At 39.0% G+C, this 18,048-nt stretch overlaps 2 protein-coding genes across 10 annotated transcripts in view; both read left to right on the forward strand.

The window, feature by feature from the left end:
• LOC127650622 (NACHT, LRR and PYD domains-containing protein 3-like) overlaps positions 1-18,048 on the forward strand; it is a 527,629-nt gene that overhangs the window by 501,425 nt on the left and 8,156 nt on the right. The window lies entirely within an intron of this gene.
• LOC127650628 (NACHT, LRR and PYD domains-containing protein 3-like) overlaps positions 1-18,048 on the forward strand; it is an 857,046-nt gene that overhangs the window by 495,059 nt on the left and 343,939 nt on the right. For all 9 annotated transcript variants that reach the window (XM_052136180.1, XM_052136182.1, XM_052136175.1 and 6 more), the window contains one exon: positions 3,100-3,273. In XM_052136180.1, the coding sequence (XP_051992140.1) occupies positions 3,100-3,273 (174 nt within the window). The remainder of the gene's footprint in view (positions 1-3,099; positions 3,274-18,048) is intronic.

Here is an 18,048-nt window from a genome sequence, read left to right on the forward strand (position 1 = left end):
GGGGAATACGATATATATGATTGTTTATGTTGCTAATATATAACAAAAATCTTTTGTAATTACAGTAAATGTGTGATTTTCTGGACATGCAAAACATACATATTAAAAATCAGATCTATGAATTTCTTCTTCGTATTTGCTGAATTATGATTGTTGTAGCTGTTAATTATCATAACAATAACAATAAAACAGTATCAAAATAAATAATTCTGTTAATTATGTCTACAGAAGTGAATATTAATCATGTATTTCATTGAATTCATCCATCTGCTCAACAAAATTACTCACAGTAATGTAATTCTAATCTTAGGTAATCCATTGGTTCTCCCTTTGACTAAAAGCCATTGTGAGCAAACTGACAATTCATCATTATCACCACTAGGGGGATACGAAAGTCAGACGGCTTAAGATTTGGGCTGTTTTGACCATCAGTGAACGAAGGTTACAACAGTAACCTAGACGTTCCCGTCTGTCGCTCACTTTGACGTTGTTTCGAAGAAGCGACACTAGGGGTCCAATTTCAATCACGCCATGCGCTGAAATGTGTACGTGCATTTCTGACACAGGTGCGGGCAGGTAGCTTGCATGCCAAAACGACAGGCTGTGCCAGACTGCACATACCCATCCCCAATGCCCCACAAAATCGCCAAACCTTCTGGTTCTTTACGTCCCGATCGGGGTATCAAGGCGATGTGCCAAGCATGGGAGCAAGCCGCGCCTTTTCTCTCTCTATGTTTCTAGCATAGAGCTAAAGCAGCTGGGGCCATCTTAACGCTATAATATGCATAAAGGATGGAGTTCTTTCCAAGACTCCCTGTTCTTTCAGGGGGGAAAGACCCTGCGGAGACCACACCTGCCCAGACTGGGAGAGGTAAAGGATGGTGAAATACATCATATGGGCTTTTAGGTCACATGTGGAGAATGGTGCGGTGGTAGATCCTACCTTACCGAGAGTGAGGAGAAGCTACAAACACGGCGACTGTGGATCCGTGAGGACTGCCCAAGGAAGACGTGGGTCCGCTCGCAAGGGGACCGTACTGCGGAAAATACACAGGGGGATAAGTCCACGTAGGTGTCCTGACAAGTGGAGCACCTATGCCAGTGCAGGGTAGATTGATTACCCGCATTGGTCTTGGTCGGCAAATTCCTCCGTTGAATTCGTGGACCAGAGGGCTAGGGAGGAGTCATCCAGGGAGCCGAGTAAGTGGGATCTCCTGGGGTAAGAGCGCACGGTATTACCTCGGTGGAGAGAAAAGGTGCTAGGTGCAAGCGGTCCACCTGGTCAGTTGTCACCGCGTTACTGAGTTCTACCGGCTCTGACCTGAGAAAACACGGGACGAAACCGACTCAACCCTGAGATTGTAAAATCTTGTAAATGTATTGGGTGTTGCCCAACCTGCTGCTCTGCATATGTCTGCTAGGGAGGCGCCTTTGGCCAGTGCCCACGAGGATGCCACACTTCTGGTCAAGTGTGGTCGAACCCGCAAGGGGGTGGGAATAGCCTGGTGTGATAGGCCAATGCTATGGCGTAAAACACCCAGTGGGAAAGCCTCTGTTTGGAGACAGCGTTCCCTTTCCACTATCCACCAAAGCAGACAAAGAGCTGCTCAGAACATCTAAAGCTCTGTGTGCAGTCCAAATAGATACGCAAAGCACATACCAGACACAGCAATGAAAGGGCTGGGCCTGCTTCCTCCCGTGGCAGTGCTTGCAGGTTCACTACCTGGTCTCTGAAGGGAATCGTAGGAACCTGGGGCATGTAGCCCGGTCGCTGTCTTAGGATCAAATGAGTGTCTGCCGGACCGAACTCCAGGCAGGTGTCGCTGATAGAGAATGCTTGCAGGTCCCCTACCCTCTTGATGGAGGCGAGCGCGATCATTAAGGCTGTCTTTAAAGAGAGGGCCTTGAGTCCGACTGATTCTAGCTGCTCAAAGGGAGGTCTCTGAAGGCCCGAGAGGACCACAGAGAGATCCCAGGAGGGGAACAGGCTTGGCCGGGAGGGATTCAATCTCCGGGCTCCTCTTACGAACCTGAAAACTAAGTCGTGCTTACCCAAAGACTTGCTGTCTACTGCGTCGTGGTGGGCCGCGATAGCGGCTACATACACCTTCAAGGTGGAGGGGGACAGCCTCCCCTCTAACCTCTACTGCAGAAATGAGAGCACTGACATGACTGTGCACATCTGTGGGTCTTCAGTGTGGGAAAAACACCAATTTGCGAACAAGCGCCACTTCAGGGCGTAAAGTTGCCTGGTAGAAGGGGTTCTGGCTTGGTTGATCATGTCTATGACAGTAGGTGGTAGGCCAGCTAGATCTTCCTCATCCCGTCCAAAGGCCAGACTTGGAGGTTCCAGAGGTCTAGGCGCGGATGCCAGAGCGTGCCCCGTCCCTGAGAAAGAAGGTACTTCCTCAGGGGAATTTGCCAGGGAGGGCTGTCGCAAGGAGCACAACCAGTCGCTCTGAAGAAAATTTCTGAATGAAACAGATGCATTTCCCGCCTTAAATACCTGTATGTCCGGAGGCAGGACAAGCAAATTCTTAAATTTATTACATTCGTAAAAATAAAATAAAGAACAAAATACAAACCAAAAACTCTCACATTAAAATGAACAGAACCAACATGAAATTAAGAAAATAAACTAACAAAACACAAACCAGGGACACAGACTAGGAATGACTGACTAACCAAATTCTAAAAACGATCTGACAGACACAAGAGGGTAGAAGCGACAATATGTAGAGGGAGAGCACATGAGGAACAGGTGATGACAATCAACACAATGAAGACCAGATGAGGATGTGTGGCAAGGGGGAATGAGGAGAGGGAGTAAGGAGAGCAAATGGCTGACACAACTAAGACATGTGCTCAAAACAAATGCACACATGGACCAAAACATACAGAACTCCAGAACAAAACAAGTAGGGCAGTCCAGACCAGGTCTTGACAGTAGAAGTACTTAAATTTTTTTTACAAATGCCTATGAGCAATCAACATTTTTTGGGGGCCATATATTTTTTCGTTTTACACAACAGCTGTACTGATAAGCCTTTACTAACACTTATAGATTAACACACTGTTATCTTGTAATTTCTCTCTCAGTCTGATGGGCTGTAATCTGACAGAGAAAAGTTGTTCAGCACTGGCCTCAATTCTCAGCTCAAACTCTTCAAACCTGAGAGAGCTGGACATGGGTAACAATGACCTGCTGGATTCAGGAGTGAAGCTGCTCTCTGATGCACTGAAGAGTCCTCACTGTACACTGGAAATACTGAGGTTTGTGTTTGCAGATTCATTAGTGCATTGGAATATACGTTATGAATATATTGTGGTTCATAGCTGTGGTTACTTTGTACCAGTGGTCGACCAATATGGGGTTTTTAATCGCCAATGTAATACCAATATCCAGAGAGCAGGGCGACCGATAGACCGATACAAGGCCGCCATTTCACACAATTTATTATATTAACAAAAATAAAATTGCTAAAATTAATAATAATAAACTCTTATTTAGCACAATATTTATTGAATTTCACACAAAACAAAAAGATAATATTGAATTTTAAATGTTAGATAGCAGTTTCTTCAGATTTCTTTTTAGTCATCACATTTTAGTAATTTTAGTAATTTATTGATGAAAGTGAAGAAATTGTTATATATTAGGAAGAAGGAAATAACAGTACATATAGTAGTCCATGAATGGCATGTCCACATTAGCAATCGCATTTACTCAAGAAATACAGAATCAAACCAATTGTACAAACAGTGTATAGTGAATAAGAAATTTACTTAAAGCACACATGAAGCGCTTTTATCTTGGGCTGCAACTGAAAATGTAGGCAGCTGACTTGCTACCTAATCAGTTATTGGCTTAACTGACAGCTTTTTTTAATTAATTGAACATTTAAGGAAACTGATATCCGAGCAGTTTGAAAAGCACCTTATTTTCATCGTACCCTTGTATACAGACCCCAGAGGTAGCATTTTCCTGGTTTCAGATGCAGCCTTGAAGTTGCACTCACGTGCTCATGCGGATCCATCTCCTGGCAGTTTAAACAGCCTGTATCGCCTACTTCATGATTTGTGAATAAGAGGATCTTTTTATCCTAATGTTTTTGATTCTGGATGATGGAATACTCGCTTCAGAGGAAGATATTAGATGAGCTTTTGACGGGAAGAAAACACCGGATTCTCTTGAGGTTCGTGAATGACATCTGTTTAAATGAGATATGTGCATATTTGCAGACGGTATATAATAGAAGTTTTAGTGATATTTGCCTTTTATCATAAGAAAAGTTACAGGGAACTGTTGAGGACTGTTAGAATATGCGCATCATATGAAGAAATATGAGCGTTCAACAGGATGCTGGATCTGCTCAAGTTGTGTAAAGTTGGTTTATTGGATATGTGCATATTTGCAGACAGTAAATTATAATTGTTTGATTGATATTTGCCTTTTTGTCACTAGACAAGACAGCTACAAGTTACAGGGAACTGTTGAGGAGAGAGAGGGAGAATGAAACAGGCAGGAACTTTAACATGAACTGAAACATGTCTGACACAGCTCTGATATGCGGGCTGTTTAAATGACACTATGTTGCCCACCGAAATATTATTGTAGTTACACGATGGCATGTAACAACAAAACAAACTGCAAACAGGAAGATTTTCAATGCCAAACAGGGAAATTTATCGGCCAACGCCAATCATTAAAAATGTCAGAATATCATCTGATTTATCGGCCTTGGCGATTATATCAGTCGACCACTACTGTGTACATGTGGATGGGCTCCCTCTGCTGAATCTGGTTCCTTCCAAGTGAATCAAGTTTTTCTGACATCACAGTTCAAAATTCACAATATCACAACATACATTTTTGACCAGCTCTTTAGGACAATCTTCTTAAAATATTCAGATGAGGAAGAAACGTGCTGCAGATATACAGTATAATTTGCTTTTATATCACATACAAACACAAACAATACACTGAAACAACATGAAATATGATATAATAATAGTAGAGTCAGTGAGACTGCAGGTAGGTGATATACTGTATAATATATCTCAATTATGTTCTGCCTATTTTATGTATTTATCAATATTTGTGTATGTGCTCTGAAACATCATAAGAGTATTTTTTTAATCAGAGGGAACATAATTTTAACCAAACAGCCTCTGTAGCCAAGTAGATTCAAAATGTTTAATACAAGACATAAATTGTGTTACAAGTAATGAAAGCATGTTTTCCACACAGTTTTTCAGTAAACAAAGAAGGATGAATGATGTTTATTCATATTACAAAACATTTCTGTGAATGAACACAATGAACAAAAACAACATCTTCACACACTTGTGTTTTGGAACAGTCAGGTTGAATATTATTGTAATATATGAGTGAATTATTATTAGACTTAGTGGAAAGATTTATTGTATATAGAAGTGAGATATCTCTGACATACAGTATCTATTTCACCTGGAGCCTTTATTTTGGTGGGAAGACATTTGAGTTGATGGACTACCAGAGGACAGTTTCAGATAGTCTCACAATTCACCTCTAGATTGTGAAGAGCACTTTACAAACACCTCAACGTCTGTCTCACATGAGGTGATCACTCAGAATCTGACAGTCTGATATCAACTCAAATGTCCCTCAGTTCCTCGACACAAACTCCATCTTAGGAACAGGGAAAAGACAAAATATAATAAAAATACAAACCCAAAAGAAGAACACAAAACACAGCAATATCATAAACTAATGCACAGTGAGGAACAAACGACTGAATAAAAAGGTGTTTGAAGAAATTGTGTTTCATTGTGGCTGGATTTCTGCAGTTGTGTAATGAAAAGTGATGCAATGAGATTATTGCATTTATACATTGTTCTTCTATAGACCTTATTCACAGCAGTGCCATCTTTGATGGGTTATACAGTCATTTAACATGTTTTTGGATCATTCCACTGTTGAAACTAGAGATGTCCCGATCGATCGGCTGCCAATCAAAATCGGCCGATATTCGTCTTAAATCTGTGATCGGTGATTGGCCGATCGTGCCTAAATTTAGGGCCAATCTTTTTTGCAGCATGCAGGCAATCACACATACACTGCTCCTCTAATGAATGAGCGCTTTCTCAGCCCATAAAGCATGACAGAATAGTCTATGGAGGGTGAGTTGTTGGCAATTCTAAGCATTCACGAATTTAAACTTTCATACATGATGTAATTGAGATGAATATGCCGGTTTGTTTTTACAAATGTATTTTTTAATTTTCCCATTTTCTAGAGTAATTACGGTAGTTATTCTGACTCGTTGCACAGTGAGCAGGAAGAGGATATAGAGGCTGCTGACAGGTTTAAAAACAAATAAACATGCAAATACATGATACACGATCGTGAGTTGTGACAATCAGACGTTGTGTTGAGTGATAGAGACTGTTTGAGCAATCATGAGTGCTTTTAGTTTTACTCTCTTTAACATGAGCGCTCTCTGTGTCAATCAAAAACCTCAATATCTCATCATCAGTCACTCATACCAATTTAAATCAGATTAATGTTGGTCACAATACCACTAATAATAAATATAATTGTTTAACCTTCAATAACGACACCACGTCTTCATGCATTTGCTTAATAATTAGAGATTTGTTTTAAACTCAAAGACAGTAAACAGACCATAGATATGAATGATTTCTCACTGGAGCAGTTTTAGAGCTTGTTATGAATATATTTGTCTTATTTTTGAATGTATCTCTGCGGTGTTTGATGCTTTCATGGTTTGTACTCGTTGTCAGTATGTCACGATGGCATTTTGATATTGACAACAGAACTATTAATAACCGTTTCATTATTTTTTAACTTGGGCCTGTTCAAGTGTAACCGTTTACGCCACTTTTAAGTGGAATTGCGAAATTTTGAATTTGTTTTCATAGAATTAATTTTTTGTTGTGACTATTAAGTCAAGTTGTTTACACCATTTGTAAGTGTATGTAAGATTTCTATTCATCCATGCACATTTATTTTTGTACCTGAATATTAAAGTTAAAATAACTCCAGACTACATGAGTTGTGGAACCTTAGATTGGATCTAGAAGCTTTATACAGTGCATGTCACTGAACAGATGGTACGTCTATCCCTTACAGCCTCACTTTCATTCCCATTGTGACTGTGAATTATGTTATGAATGTATGTATTGTATATTATATTTATGACTCCATAGTGATTCTATTTATATCCATATTATTTTGATATGAAGTGTCCGGAACACATTATTAAAGGTGCTATAAATTAAGGTTCTGGAGGATCTTGTCAAGTTAGCCCTGTCAATCATAATGCAAGCACATATAAGCTGCTGCTTACCTCACTCCCTTGACGATTATTCTGGCATCCCTCCACCACCCCAAATCCTCCTTTATTATTGGAGTGGGGAACTTAGAGCTTGAGTCGAGTCACATGCTCAAGACCCTCATGCTCGAGCTCCTCCTTTAAAGACAGAATTTAAAGAATTAGTTTACCCATAACAAACTGTTTACCATTTCCACTTCAAGTGCTATGTGGACATGCAAACTCATGAATGGGTGTTTAAAGTAAAGATGAGAGACCAATTGTTCATCATACTTAACATCGACATAAGCTTTATACAGGAAATATCAATATTGAGTGATATTTTTTATTATATTTATGAGCTTTTTGCCATTATTTACAGGATAGTATAGATTGAGAGGAAATTGAGGGAGACAGAGGGAGAACAGGGTTGGACATGACCCAGGCAAGATTCAAACCTTGGTCCTCGTGTCAGGGGCAAATGCGTGTCCTCCTGCAACACACCTCCAACTGAGTGAAAATATTATGGATGTGAAAGCACTGAAACATGTATATATTTCTCAAACATTTGATTGAATTTCAGGAAAATTAATCTTGTCAACAATGAAATAATGAAATTATTTCAAGCATGAAATAATGTTGTTTGAAAATGTTGTTTTAGTTCTGATATACCAAAACAATCATTATGATCTCCAGTAAAGTAAAATATAAACCTAAACTAATATTTTCAAAATAGTTTTGGTCCTTTGGTAAATACTTGATTTTTATGTCCATGTTATGGTTGATATTTGCATGAATTATTTTCATAATTAAACTTTTAGCTACTTTTTTTAAGTTTGTTTGATTGTTTCCCTTTTCTGCACATTATGGATAAAAGATAGTTATAAACAAATTATTTCAAAGACAGAAAACTAAGCTTTCACTAAATTTACACTTGCATTCATATTCTAATTTCTTGAAGATGTGACACGATGTGAACACAGAGATATGTGACGCTCACTGGTTTTTATGGTGCATTCTGGGATTTTTGGGGAGTGACTGTTTGAGTGCACTGGAACAATTTTGTGATTGGGACAATCCTAAAAATCCCTGACCAGTGTGCTGACTAATGATATAAAGCTGATTGAGATGCACCATATGAGTTCAGTCTCTGTCTCTATATCAGGCCTGATATATATATATGTTACGTACACACAAAATTGGCTTTGAATTATTATAATTTTTTTATATAATGTTGCCGTAAATATGTGCACACCATCTGGACACTCTTGACTGTGCACTCGCACTCTTATACTGGTGTGTGTGAATTGGTGACTCCAACTGTTCAAGTAATGAACGCATCAGACTGATTATTGCAGATGATACGCATCTCTACATATCGTTCCAACCTGATGAACCAACTGTCTCAACTCATATCTCTTACATCCTCGGGCGTATCTCTTTATGTTGTCTCCCTGTGTATTTTTTATTTTTTTTTGTTTTCCATCTGCCTTTCATGACAGGTTAAAATGCCACCAGGTGTCAGATATGATGACTACCAATCAGTTCCCTGTTAGTATTGGCTGTCAAGAGGATACATTCTGGGTGGAACCAACACATAAAGAGAGAGACAATGAGAGGCAGACTGTTTGTAGACTGTCTCTGAGAGGTGTTCCTTTCTCCTGCCACAGATTGTGTACATTCTTAATACTTTGCTCACAACACTAAACAGAGTACACTTTATGACCATTGCATAGACTCTCATTTTTTGTTTTGTACTGTTACATTTTTCATTTACTTGCTTTGTTTGTCATTTTATGGAAGCCATAGGGAGGTGGGTAATATTTATTTTCTATTTAACCTTTTTTCTCCTGTTTCTACCTAACAAGGGAGTCCGGGTTGAAATGTGTTGCTTCTTTGTGTTTATTGCCAAGGCAGGAGAAGGGAATTATAAAATCTCTCCTTGTTGCACCTTTCCAACCCTAAGCTGAGGAGGGTGTAACATATCTCTGCCTGCCTTTTGGAGATCTCTGCCTGAATGAAGGAACACCACCTTCATCACAACCTGGCCAAGACCAAACTCGTTGATGGAACTTGTGATCCTAGCAAACCCATCTGTTACTGTTCATCTGTGCTCCACTACTGTGAGACCTACCAGGACAGCTGAAACCTGAGAGTAGTAATTGATGAACAGCTACATTTTAGTACTCGCATCTCATCAACTGCCTGGTCTTGCAGGTTTGTGCTTTATTACATCAGAAAAATCAGACCTTTCCTGTCTGAATATGCTGCGCAGTCCCTGGTCCAAGCTCTGGTTATTTCAAGATTGGACTTCTACAGTGTTCTGTTGGATAGCCTTCCAGCTAGTGCTATCAAGCCACTGCAGATGGTCCTGAATGTGGTGGCACGTCTGTTTTTCAACCAACTAAAGAGGGCTCACATCATACCCCACTTAGTCTTACTCCACTGGCTATGCATCAAATTCAAAGCTTTGAATTTGGCCTTCAGGACAACCAGTGGAACAGCGCCCTCTTACAGCTGGTGGTCCCATCACAACGAGGCACTTCACATTCATTCGCTTTCTCTGTCCCCCGGTGGTGGAATGAGCTTTCAACCACCTGCCGTTCTGCTGAAACCATTTCAACATTCAAGAAAAAGCTGAAAACATATCTTTTCTGTGAGCACTTAACCTGTCCTAAATAATGGCACTTACTATTTAAGAAATCTTTTTAAAAAATCCTTATCTGTCTCTTTCTTCTGTGCTAGTTTCTGTACTATTATAGCAACACTTAGAACTTGGCAGTGTGATCCTGCAGGTACAGTTTACTTTTATATGACAAAGTGTTTATGTTCCTCATTTGTAAGTAACTTTGGATAAAAGGGTCTGCTTAATGACTAAATGTAAATGTAGTTTATCTGACCTTTTATGTGTGTGTTTTTAGATTATCTGACTGTTGAATGAACATTAATTTATATAGCGCTTTTCTGACACTATAATCAAAGCTCTTAACACAGTGAACAGGGGACTCTCCTCAACCACCACTAGTGTGCAGCATCCACATGGATGATGCAACGGCAGATAGAGCGCACCAGTATGCTCACCCCACACCAGCTATTGGTGGAGAGGAGAGAGTTATAGAGACAATTAGTGGCTAGGGATTATTAGGAGGCCATGATTGAGAAGGGCCAATAGGGGGAATTTAGCCAGGACTCAAGGTTTATACCCCTACTCTTTATGAGAAGTGCTCTAGGATGTTTTTAATAACCACAGAGAGATCAGGACCTGATTTTAACATCTCATCCAAAGGACAGGGTCTTTTTACAGTATAATGCCCCCTTCACTATACTGGGGCATTAAGACCCACACAGACCACATGGTGAGCACCCCCTGCTGGCCTCCCTAATATCTCTTCCAGTCGCAAACTTAGTCTTCCCCAGGAGGTCTCTCATCCAGGTACTGACCAGGCTCAACCTTGCTTAGCTTCAGTGGCAACCAGTCTTGAGCTACAGGTTAATATGGCTGCTGGTAAATGCTGATGTTTGTTTGTAGGTTATCTGACTGTTGATGTGCGTTTGTAGATTATTTGACTGGTTATATGAAAGTTTTTAGATTATCTGACTGTTATGTATGTGTGTTTGTAGATTATCTGGCTGTATGGTGACAGAGGAAGGCTGTTGTTCTGTGGCATCAGCTCTGAGATCAAATTTCTCACAACTGAAAGAGCTGGATCTGAGCTACAATCACCCAGGAGAATCAGGAGTCAAGCTGCTCACTGAAAGACTCAACGATCCAAACTGCACACTGGACAAACTTAAGTATGTTGAGCTGTAAAACCCTGTTTATACCCATATTATCCCCTTAAACCCAGGCCCTAATTGGTCTTGAATTTATTGAATGGTCAGTGAATTCACTGAAACACCACCTGTATTTATTCCTTTTAAAAAATTTAAATCCTTAACAAATACACACAGAAGACATATATTTTTAATGTTTCATTAGAATGAGGTCTTTTTTGTAATCATTATATTTTATATAGAATATTATTTTTACTCATTTTAGGAAAACAATTCAAAAGAACAATCTTTAAGCATCTGTCACTTAACCCTTTCACACTTACTGGTGCATATTTGTGATGGTTTATGACTGGCACCCTTAGAGTAGCGTCACACATTTGTGTTTCTGCTGCAGTCAGTGCTGTCAGATTCAAATCGGTTTTCATACCAACACTAAACTGCTCTGCCCAAGTGCCTGTAATTCATATTCACACAAACTGATACTCATACAGTCTTTTCAAGCACATGGTATGATTATTTTATGACATAGACATCCAAATGGTCACAAAATTACTACTATAAAAGTTTACATTTACATTTATGCATTTGACAGACGCTTTTATACAAAGCGACTTACAGAGCCCTTATTACAGGGACAGTCCCCCCGGAGCAACCTGGAGTTAAGTGCCTTGCTGAAGGACACAATTGTGGTGTCTGTGGGGATCGAACCAGCGACCTTCTGATTACCAGTTATGTGCTTTAGACCACTACACCACCACCACTCCAGTTTACAACTCGTATACAAACAGTCAACACAAAATTGGGATCACTGATCCTCGCAGCCATGTGTGTTTACATTAGGTGATCATTCTGTTGTTAATCACAAGTATCTCAAACAGCAAAATTGTCACAAAACATCACGATAACGGACAACAGCTCACCTATATGCAGTCAACACATCAAGGAAATGCAATTATTCCAGTCCAGCCATCTTTGTTTACATTAGGTGAAAATGTGTTTGTCTCACACACACACACACACACACACACACACACACACACACATATATATGTTGGTACTCCTATCATAATGAGGACTCTCCATAGACATAATGATGTTTATACTGTACAAACTATCCCTGATAGCACACATACATCAACCAGACATCTATTTGATGTGTGTTTACATCTTAACAACATCTATTTTACATTGTTTGCTCATCTGCAATATGTCTATAAAATGACAAATATTGTCTCGAATGTCAGTAAGACATTCAGCAGATGTCTTTGAGACATTTATGATCTAGAATGTTGTAAATCTGATATTTAAGATGTTTAGTAGATGTTGCTTTCCAGATGAAAAGATCTAAAACAGACATCAGAGACGTACATATATTAAACCTGTAAACACACACAGTCACAAACATTGTTACTCCTATCATTATGTGGACTCTCCATAGACACAATGATTTTTATAATATATATTCTATCCCCTAAACCTAACACTAACAGAAACATTTGGGATATTTACATTTAAAAAAAATTTATGTTTGAATTACAAGGACACTAGAGATGTCCTCATAAACCACATTTATAGCATAATACCTTCGTAACTACTTTTGTATAACCTAATAAAACCACCAAACACACACACACACACACACACACACACACATAGTGTACAGACAGACCGTATTGATGATTTCTGACTATTTATATAGCTATGTATAAAATAGGAAGTAAAACAAATACAGTACAGTAGACAAAACCCATTTGTTTATATGCTTAGTATATACAGTATTTTTAAATATATTTTTATCTATAAATGTTTTAAAATGACAAATCAAGAATTCAGTATATTACTCGTCTACACTGTGAAGTGTCACGTGACCTCATTCTAACAGATTTTGCATTCTTTTGATATTTTGTGTGTGGACATAACTCACTCTGGGGGCATTCAAGGGAATTCAGAACCTACTCATGAAAAGGGAAAAACAAAATTATTCATGGTTTTAATTTAGAAAAAACACTTGAGTGTCTGATATTAATGCATGAAGGTGTTTTTTGAAGCATTTTGTACATATTTAAACATTATTTTAATTATATTTGCAGTGTATTCTGCACACTTTCATTGGTCTGCATGTCAACAAAATATGAGACTCGGTTACTACATTAGTGTTATGTAAGACACAAAAGTTTGAACTTTGTTGGGGGGGTATAATCCCTGAAGGACCCCACCTGAATCTTATTAAAAGTGTTCACAATCATAAAATTATAATCCCCAACAAATCACCCTCTATTAAGAACATTATTATTAGTGTTACTAATCACTAAATCCACCATCTTCTAAAGCCAACTGTCCTATGCAGTGTCACATGTGCTGGAGCCTATCCCAGCTGTCTCGGGCCATAATCACCAAATCATGAACCCCAACTCATCGCCAAGATTCCCACCTGTCCTTTACAGTGCTTTTGGACTTTAGTTGTCCAAGAGCTGACTTGAGGACAGTCCCCTAAATACAGAAAAGGTGACAAAGTGCAAATTGTATTAAAGGTGCAGTATGTAAGATTCAGAAACCCTTGATATTAATGACACCTGTGGCCGTGAAGTGAACTGCAGCAGCTACCTGTTGCTCGTGAACTCCATAGGGACGAGAGCCAGCATTTACCAAAACAATGATGTAACCTACAAAGAGACTGAATGTGATTCACCGGCATCATGCTGACAGATGAGGTAGCATAATTAAAATTACACAGTTATGATTGTTTTACGAACTTTGAGACTGTATATTATATTTGACTCTCCAGTGCTGGAACAGGGCTAAAACAAAGTGTGGATATCGGTCTGACTATGTGAGACTGTAGTTTGAATAATCACTTTTCTTTGCATGATACATTGACTGCATTTATACGATAGCTGATGTCGGTGTTAGCTAGCTAGTCAGCTTTATCAATAGCTGTTAGCTAAATGTGGTGGATGATGACAGTAGCTGTTTATAAAATAGACTGTACATTATAAATATGTTGACACAATTCAGTATTGATGTGATTCATCACAACTGTCATTTTGATATATCGATGCACTATTGTTTTATAATAATAGATGATATATATTTTCTGTGTAACCAAGTTATGTTACGCTGATGAATGTGTCTTTTTGCATTATCTTGAACATTGTCTAGCATTCATTTCATGTGTTATTGTAGTTTAGCTAAAATGACACAGATCAATCCTTATGGCTCAATATGTCACATGCTTTGCAGTTATGTAAGTTTACCTGTCCAATAAGAAAAACACCAGTTCAAGGTCAGATTTGATCCCCAAAACCAAACGAAGGTCCATCCAGGAATCAAATGCCCTGCCGATTTTCACTCTAGTTTTCACTCGACCACGATCACATTCCCGCTTAGCCAGACGGGATTCAGTAGATCAATGTTTTTTTGGCTTACTCAGAGTTTGTGTTGGAGTCGGTGTTGTGCTGGGACGTTTGCTGGATTCATCTCTAAGATGACGTTATCTAGTGTTGCAGTTTGTTGTCACTGTTGAATAGTGGAAGAGAAGCACTGAGGCTCTCGGGAGCGCACATAAACGTCACATATTTGTGATTTTCCCGGCAAAAGCGACCCGCTCCCTTCACATGAAAATCAGTCTACAGGCTTTAATAGGCAACCTAGGAAGTCTGTGAAGGGCTCATTTTATAAGTTGTGTTACAAGCCGTTCACACATTGGCAAAAAATGGTGCTGCTTGCTTGATATAACCAAAATATTGTTGAAATGGTTTTGCAGTATTTGGTTGACTTTCCCTTTTTATTGGATGGGGAACACAGTGGACAGTGACAGTGATTCAGGGAAAAGGTCTTTTAGTCTCTTACTTCAGTTTTCTTGCCTTGACAGTAAAAATCAATTCTATATCAAAACTGCTATTCAAATAAAAGTGAAATGTTCAAATCTTACGGATCATAACAGAAGCAGCATCACTGGTAAATGATGCAAGAGTGTCTGTAGGTCTGCATTTCTCTGCTGTAATGATGTTGAAGATGGTTTCTGTAATAGTGGCAGCATCTCCAGTAGGGATGTAACGGTTTAACAGTTTCACGATATACCCCAGTTTAATAATAGATGGTTTTCACACCATAGACATTCTTATTCACAGTATTGCATGAATATAAAATCTGTTTCAATATAAAATCTGAACTTTTCTAAAAATCCAAATCAGTTTAATGATGACATCATCAGATACATTTGATAAATTGGGATTTCCTCATTTTACATTGAATGGACACTTCATTTAAAGGCACGGTATGGGCTCATCTCACCACAAAGACATGTCGGACCCTGAACATTTATTTACACCATCAAAAGCTTTTTCTTGGACCAAATATAAAAATCCTACATTAAGATTATTGTCTCTGGCAAAAGAAATCAGATCATGTATTCAAAACAAATGATCAAATATTGTGCGTTTAGGAATACAATATGACTGGTCAGCGTGAATTAATTTAGATATGTAAAGTTTGAATCTGTTGGTTAATGCTTTGGACAGTATCTTATAGGACATTTATTTCACTGCTGAAATCTGCAGTGTGAGAGTATTTTGGACATTTTGGGTTTGGCACCATTAATGGTTCTCAGTTATTCTGTCTGGAAAGTTTGTTGCATCGTCCCATAAAATCTGTGGAGGATAATATATTTAGATGCAAACGGATTGTGTTTATATGAAATGTTACGATGAGCTTATTTTCATTTTATATGATTTATTATTTGCTCAAGACTACAATATGTTTAATACTAATAATATGTTTTATTTGTAAAGTACTAAATAGGGTTTATAAAGTGCATTAGCATACAGGAAATGAACAGTGATACTGTAGCACATTTGCTTGTGTTGTGCTCTGTCACTGTATTAAGCTCATTTAAAAAGTGTTACAAATAAACACAACAGCACACAAATATGTTTAAAATGATGTACACTCACATTAGATGATGACTCCAGTCAGATACTGACCTCAATAAAAGCTGTTTAATTGTACATTGAGCGGGTCGCCCCTCATGGATGCTGCCATGTTGACCGCACATAACAAACTGTCTTGCAGTTGATCAGTTACTACCACTAATAATATCAATAATGATCACAGATAAACGGTGTGACATCAAGCACCAAGAGCGAGCACACAACGGTCTCATCAGCCGCCAGAGAGATTACGAGTCGCAGCAGTCCATCTTACAGACATTTTTGTGTGGCGCAGCAGCAGTTAACAGGGGCGGTGCAGGATTTTTCACAGGGGGTCGGGCAGTGATCAGTCTGTGGTGTCAGTATAAAGTCCAAAACCACTGGTACTATTGGGATCGAATAAGAGCCAGATAAAAACTTACTGCTGCACTTTTAAAAGCGGCGCTAACATTGATCTGGAGCCGTTTCATAACCCAGAATTAAAAGTGTTGCTAATCACCTTTCAGAGTTACAAGTGTGAAACGTTACTTTACTGGAGGTTAAAGCGGGGTTAAAAGACAATAACCCAGGGTTAAGTGCAGTGTGAAAGCACTTGAGTTTATTGTTGGTGGGATGTTGTGTGTGTGTATTGCAGGGGTGTCAAACTCAGTTCCTGGACCCCTCACACCCCTCATGTGTTGTAAGACTGTCAGTGGATTGAAATATTGAATCACGATTAATCACATATTTGTTTTGTTGTTAGTGTTAACACATTCAGTTCCAGGAAAACTAAATAACAGTCCTGTGTGTCTTTATTAGATTCTTTTCTGAAAGTTTCAACTAGATGATAAAAAATGAGGCTAAAAAACCATCAAACTTTTAAAATAAAGCTAATATATATAAATTAATAAAGAGAGAGAGAGAGAGAGAGAGAGAGAGAGAGAGAGAGACATTCTCTGTGTGTTATTTCAGATAAAATCTCTTTGAAGTAAGTTTCAGGTGAGCTGAATGTGATGTCATCATTTGTGTGTGTTTGTGTTTTTATAGTGTGGATCATGGAGGAGAGTTCAGGATTACAGCAGGACTACACAAATGTAGGTCTACACACACACACACACACTCACACTCACACACGCGCGCACACACACACACACACACACACACACACACACACACACACACAGTTGTTGGTGCAGCTATCCTTATGAGGACTCTCCATAGACATAATGATTTTTATTCTGTACAAACTATAGATTCTATACCCTAACCCTAACGCTACCCCTAAACCTAACCCTCACAGAAAACTTTCTGCATTTTTACATTTTCAATAAAACATTGTTTAGTATGATTTTTAAGCGATTTGAATTATGGGGACAATAGAAATGTCCTCATAAACCACATTTATAGCATAATACCCTTGTAATTACTAATTTGTAACCTAAAAAAATGTTCTCATAAACCACATAAACAAGCCCACACTCTCTCACACACACACATACACACACAGACACAGACACACACACACACTCTCTCTCACACACACACACACAGACACAAACACACACTCACACACAGACACACACACTCACATACACATATGCTCACACACACACACACACACACACACATATATACACACACACACTCTCTCACACTCACACACACACAAACACACACACACACTCTCTCTCACACACACTCTCACACACACACACACACATATGCGCACACATGCGCACACACACACACACATGCGCACACACACACACACACTCACACACACACACATACTCTCTCTCTCACACACACACACACACACTCGCTGTTTTCCTCCCGGTTTCTGTCTTGCTTTCACTTTCACTTTCACAGGTTTAATGTTCTGGTTGGTTTTCTCCACTGTCAATCATCCGGAGTAATCCCACGTGAATTTAAGGTGAAAGGATTTATTTATTTTAGGGGCTGCATGTGTAAACTGGAGGAGCTGAACACTGAAGCTGCAGTCCCGAAGGGGTTAGGAGATTAGGTGTGAAGGTAGATCGGGGGGTGTAGGT

This window comes from Xyrauchen texanus, chromosome 10, assembly GCF_025860055.1.
Source record: "Xyrauchen texanus isolate HMW12.3.18 chromosome 10, RBS_HiC_50CHRs, whole genome shotgun sequence".
Taxonomy (NCBI): Eukaryota; Metazoa; Chordata; class Actinopteri; order Cypriniformes; family Catostomidae; genus Xyrauchen; species Xyrauchen texanus.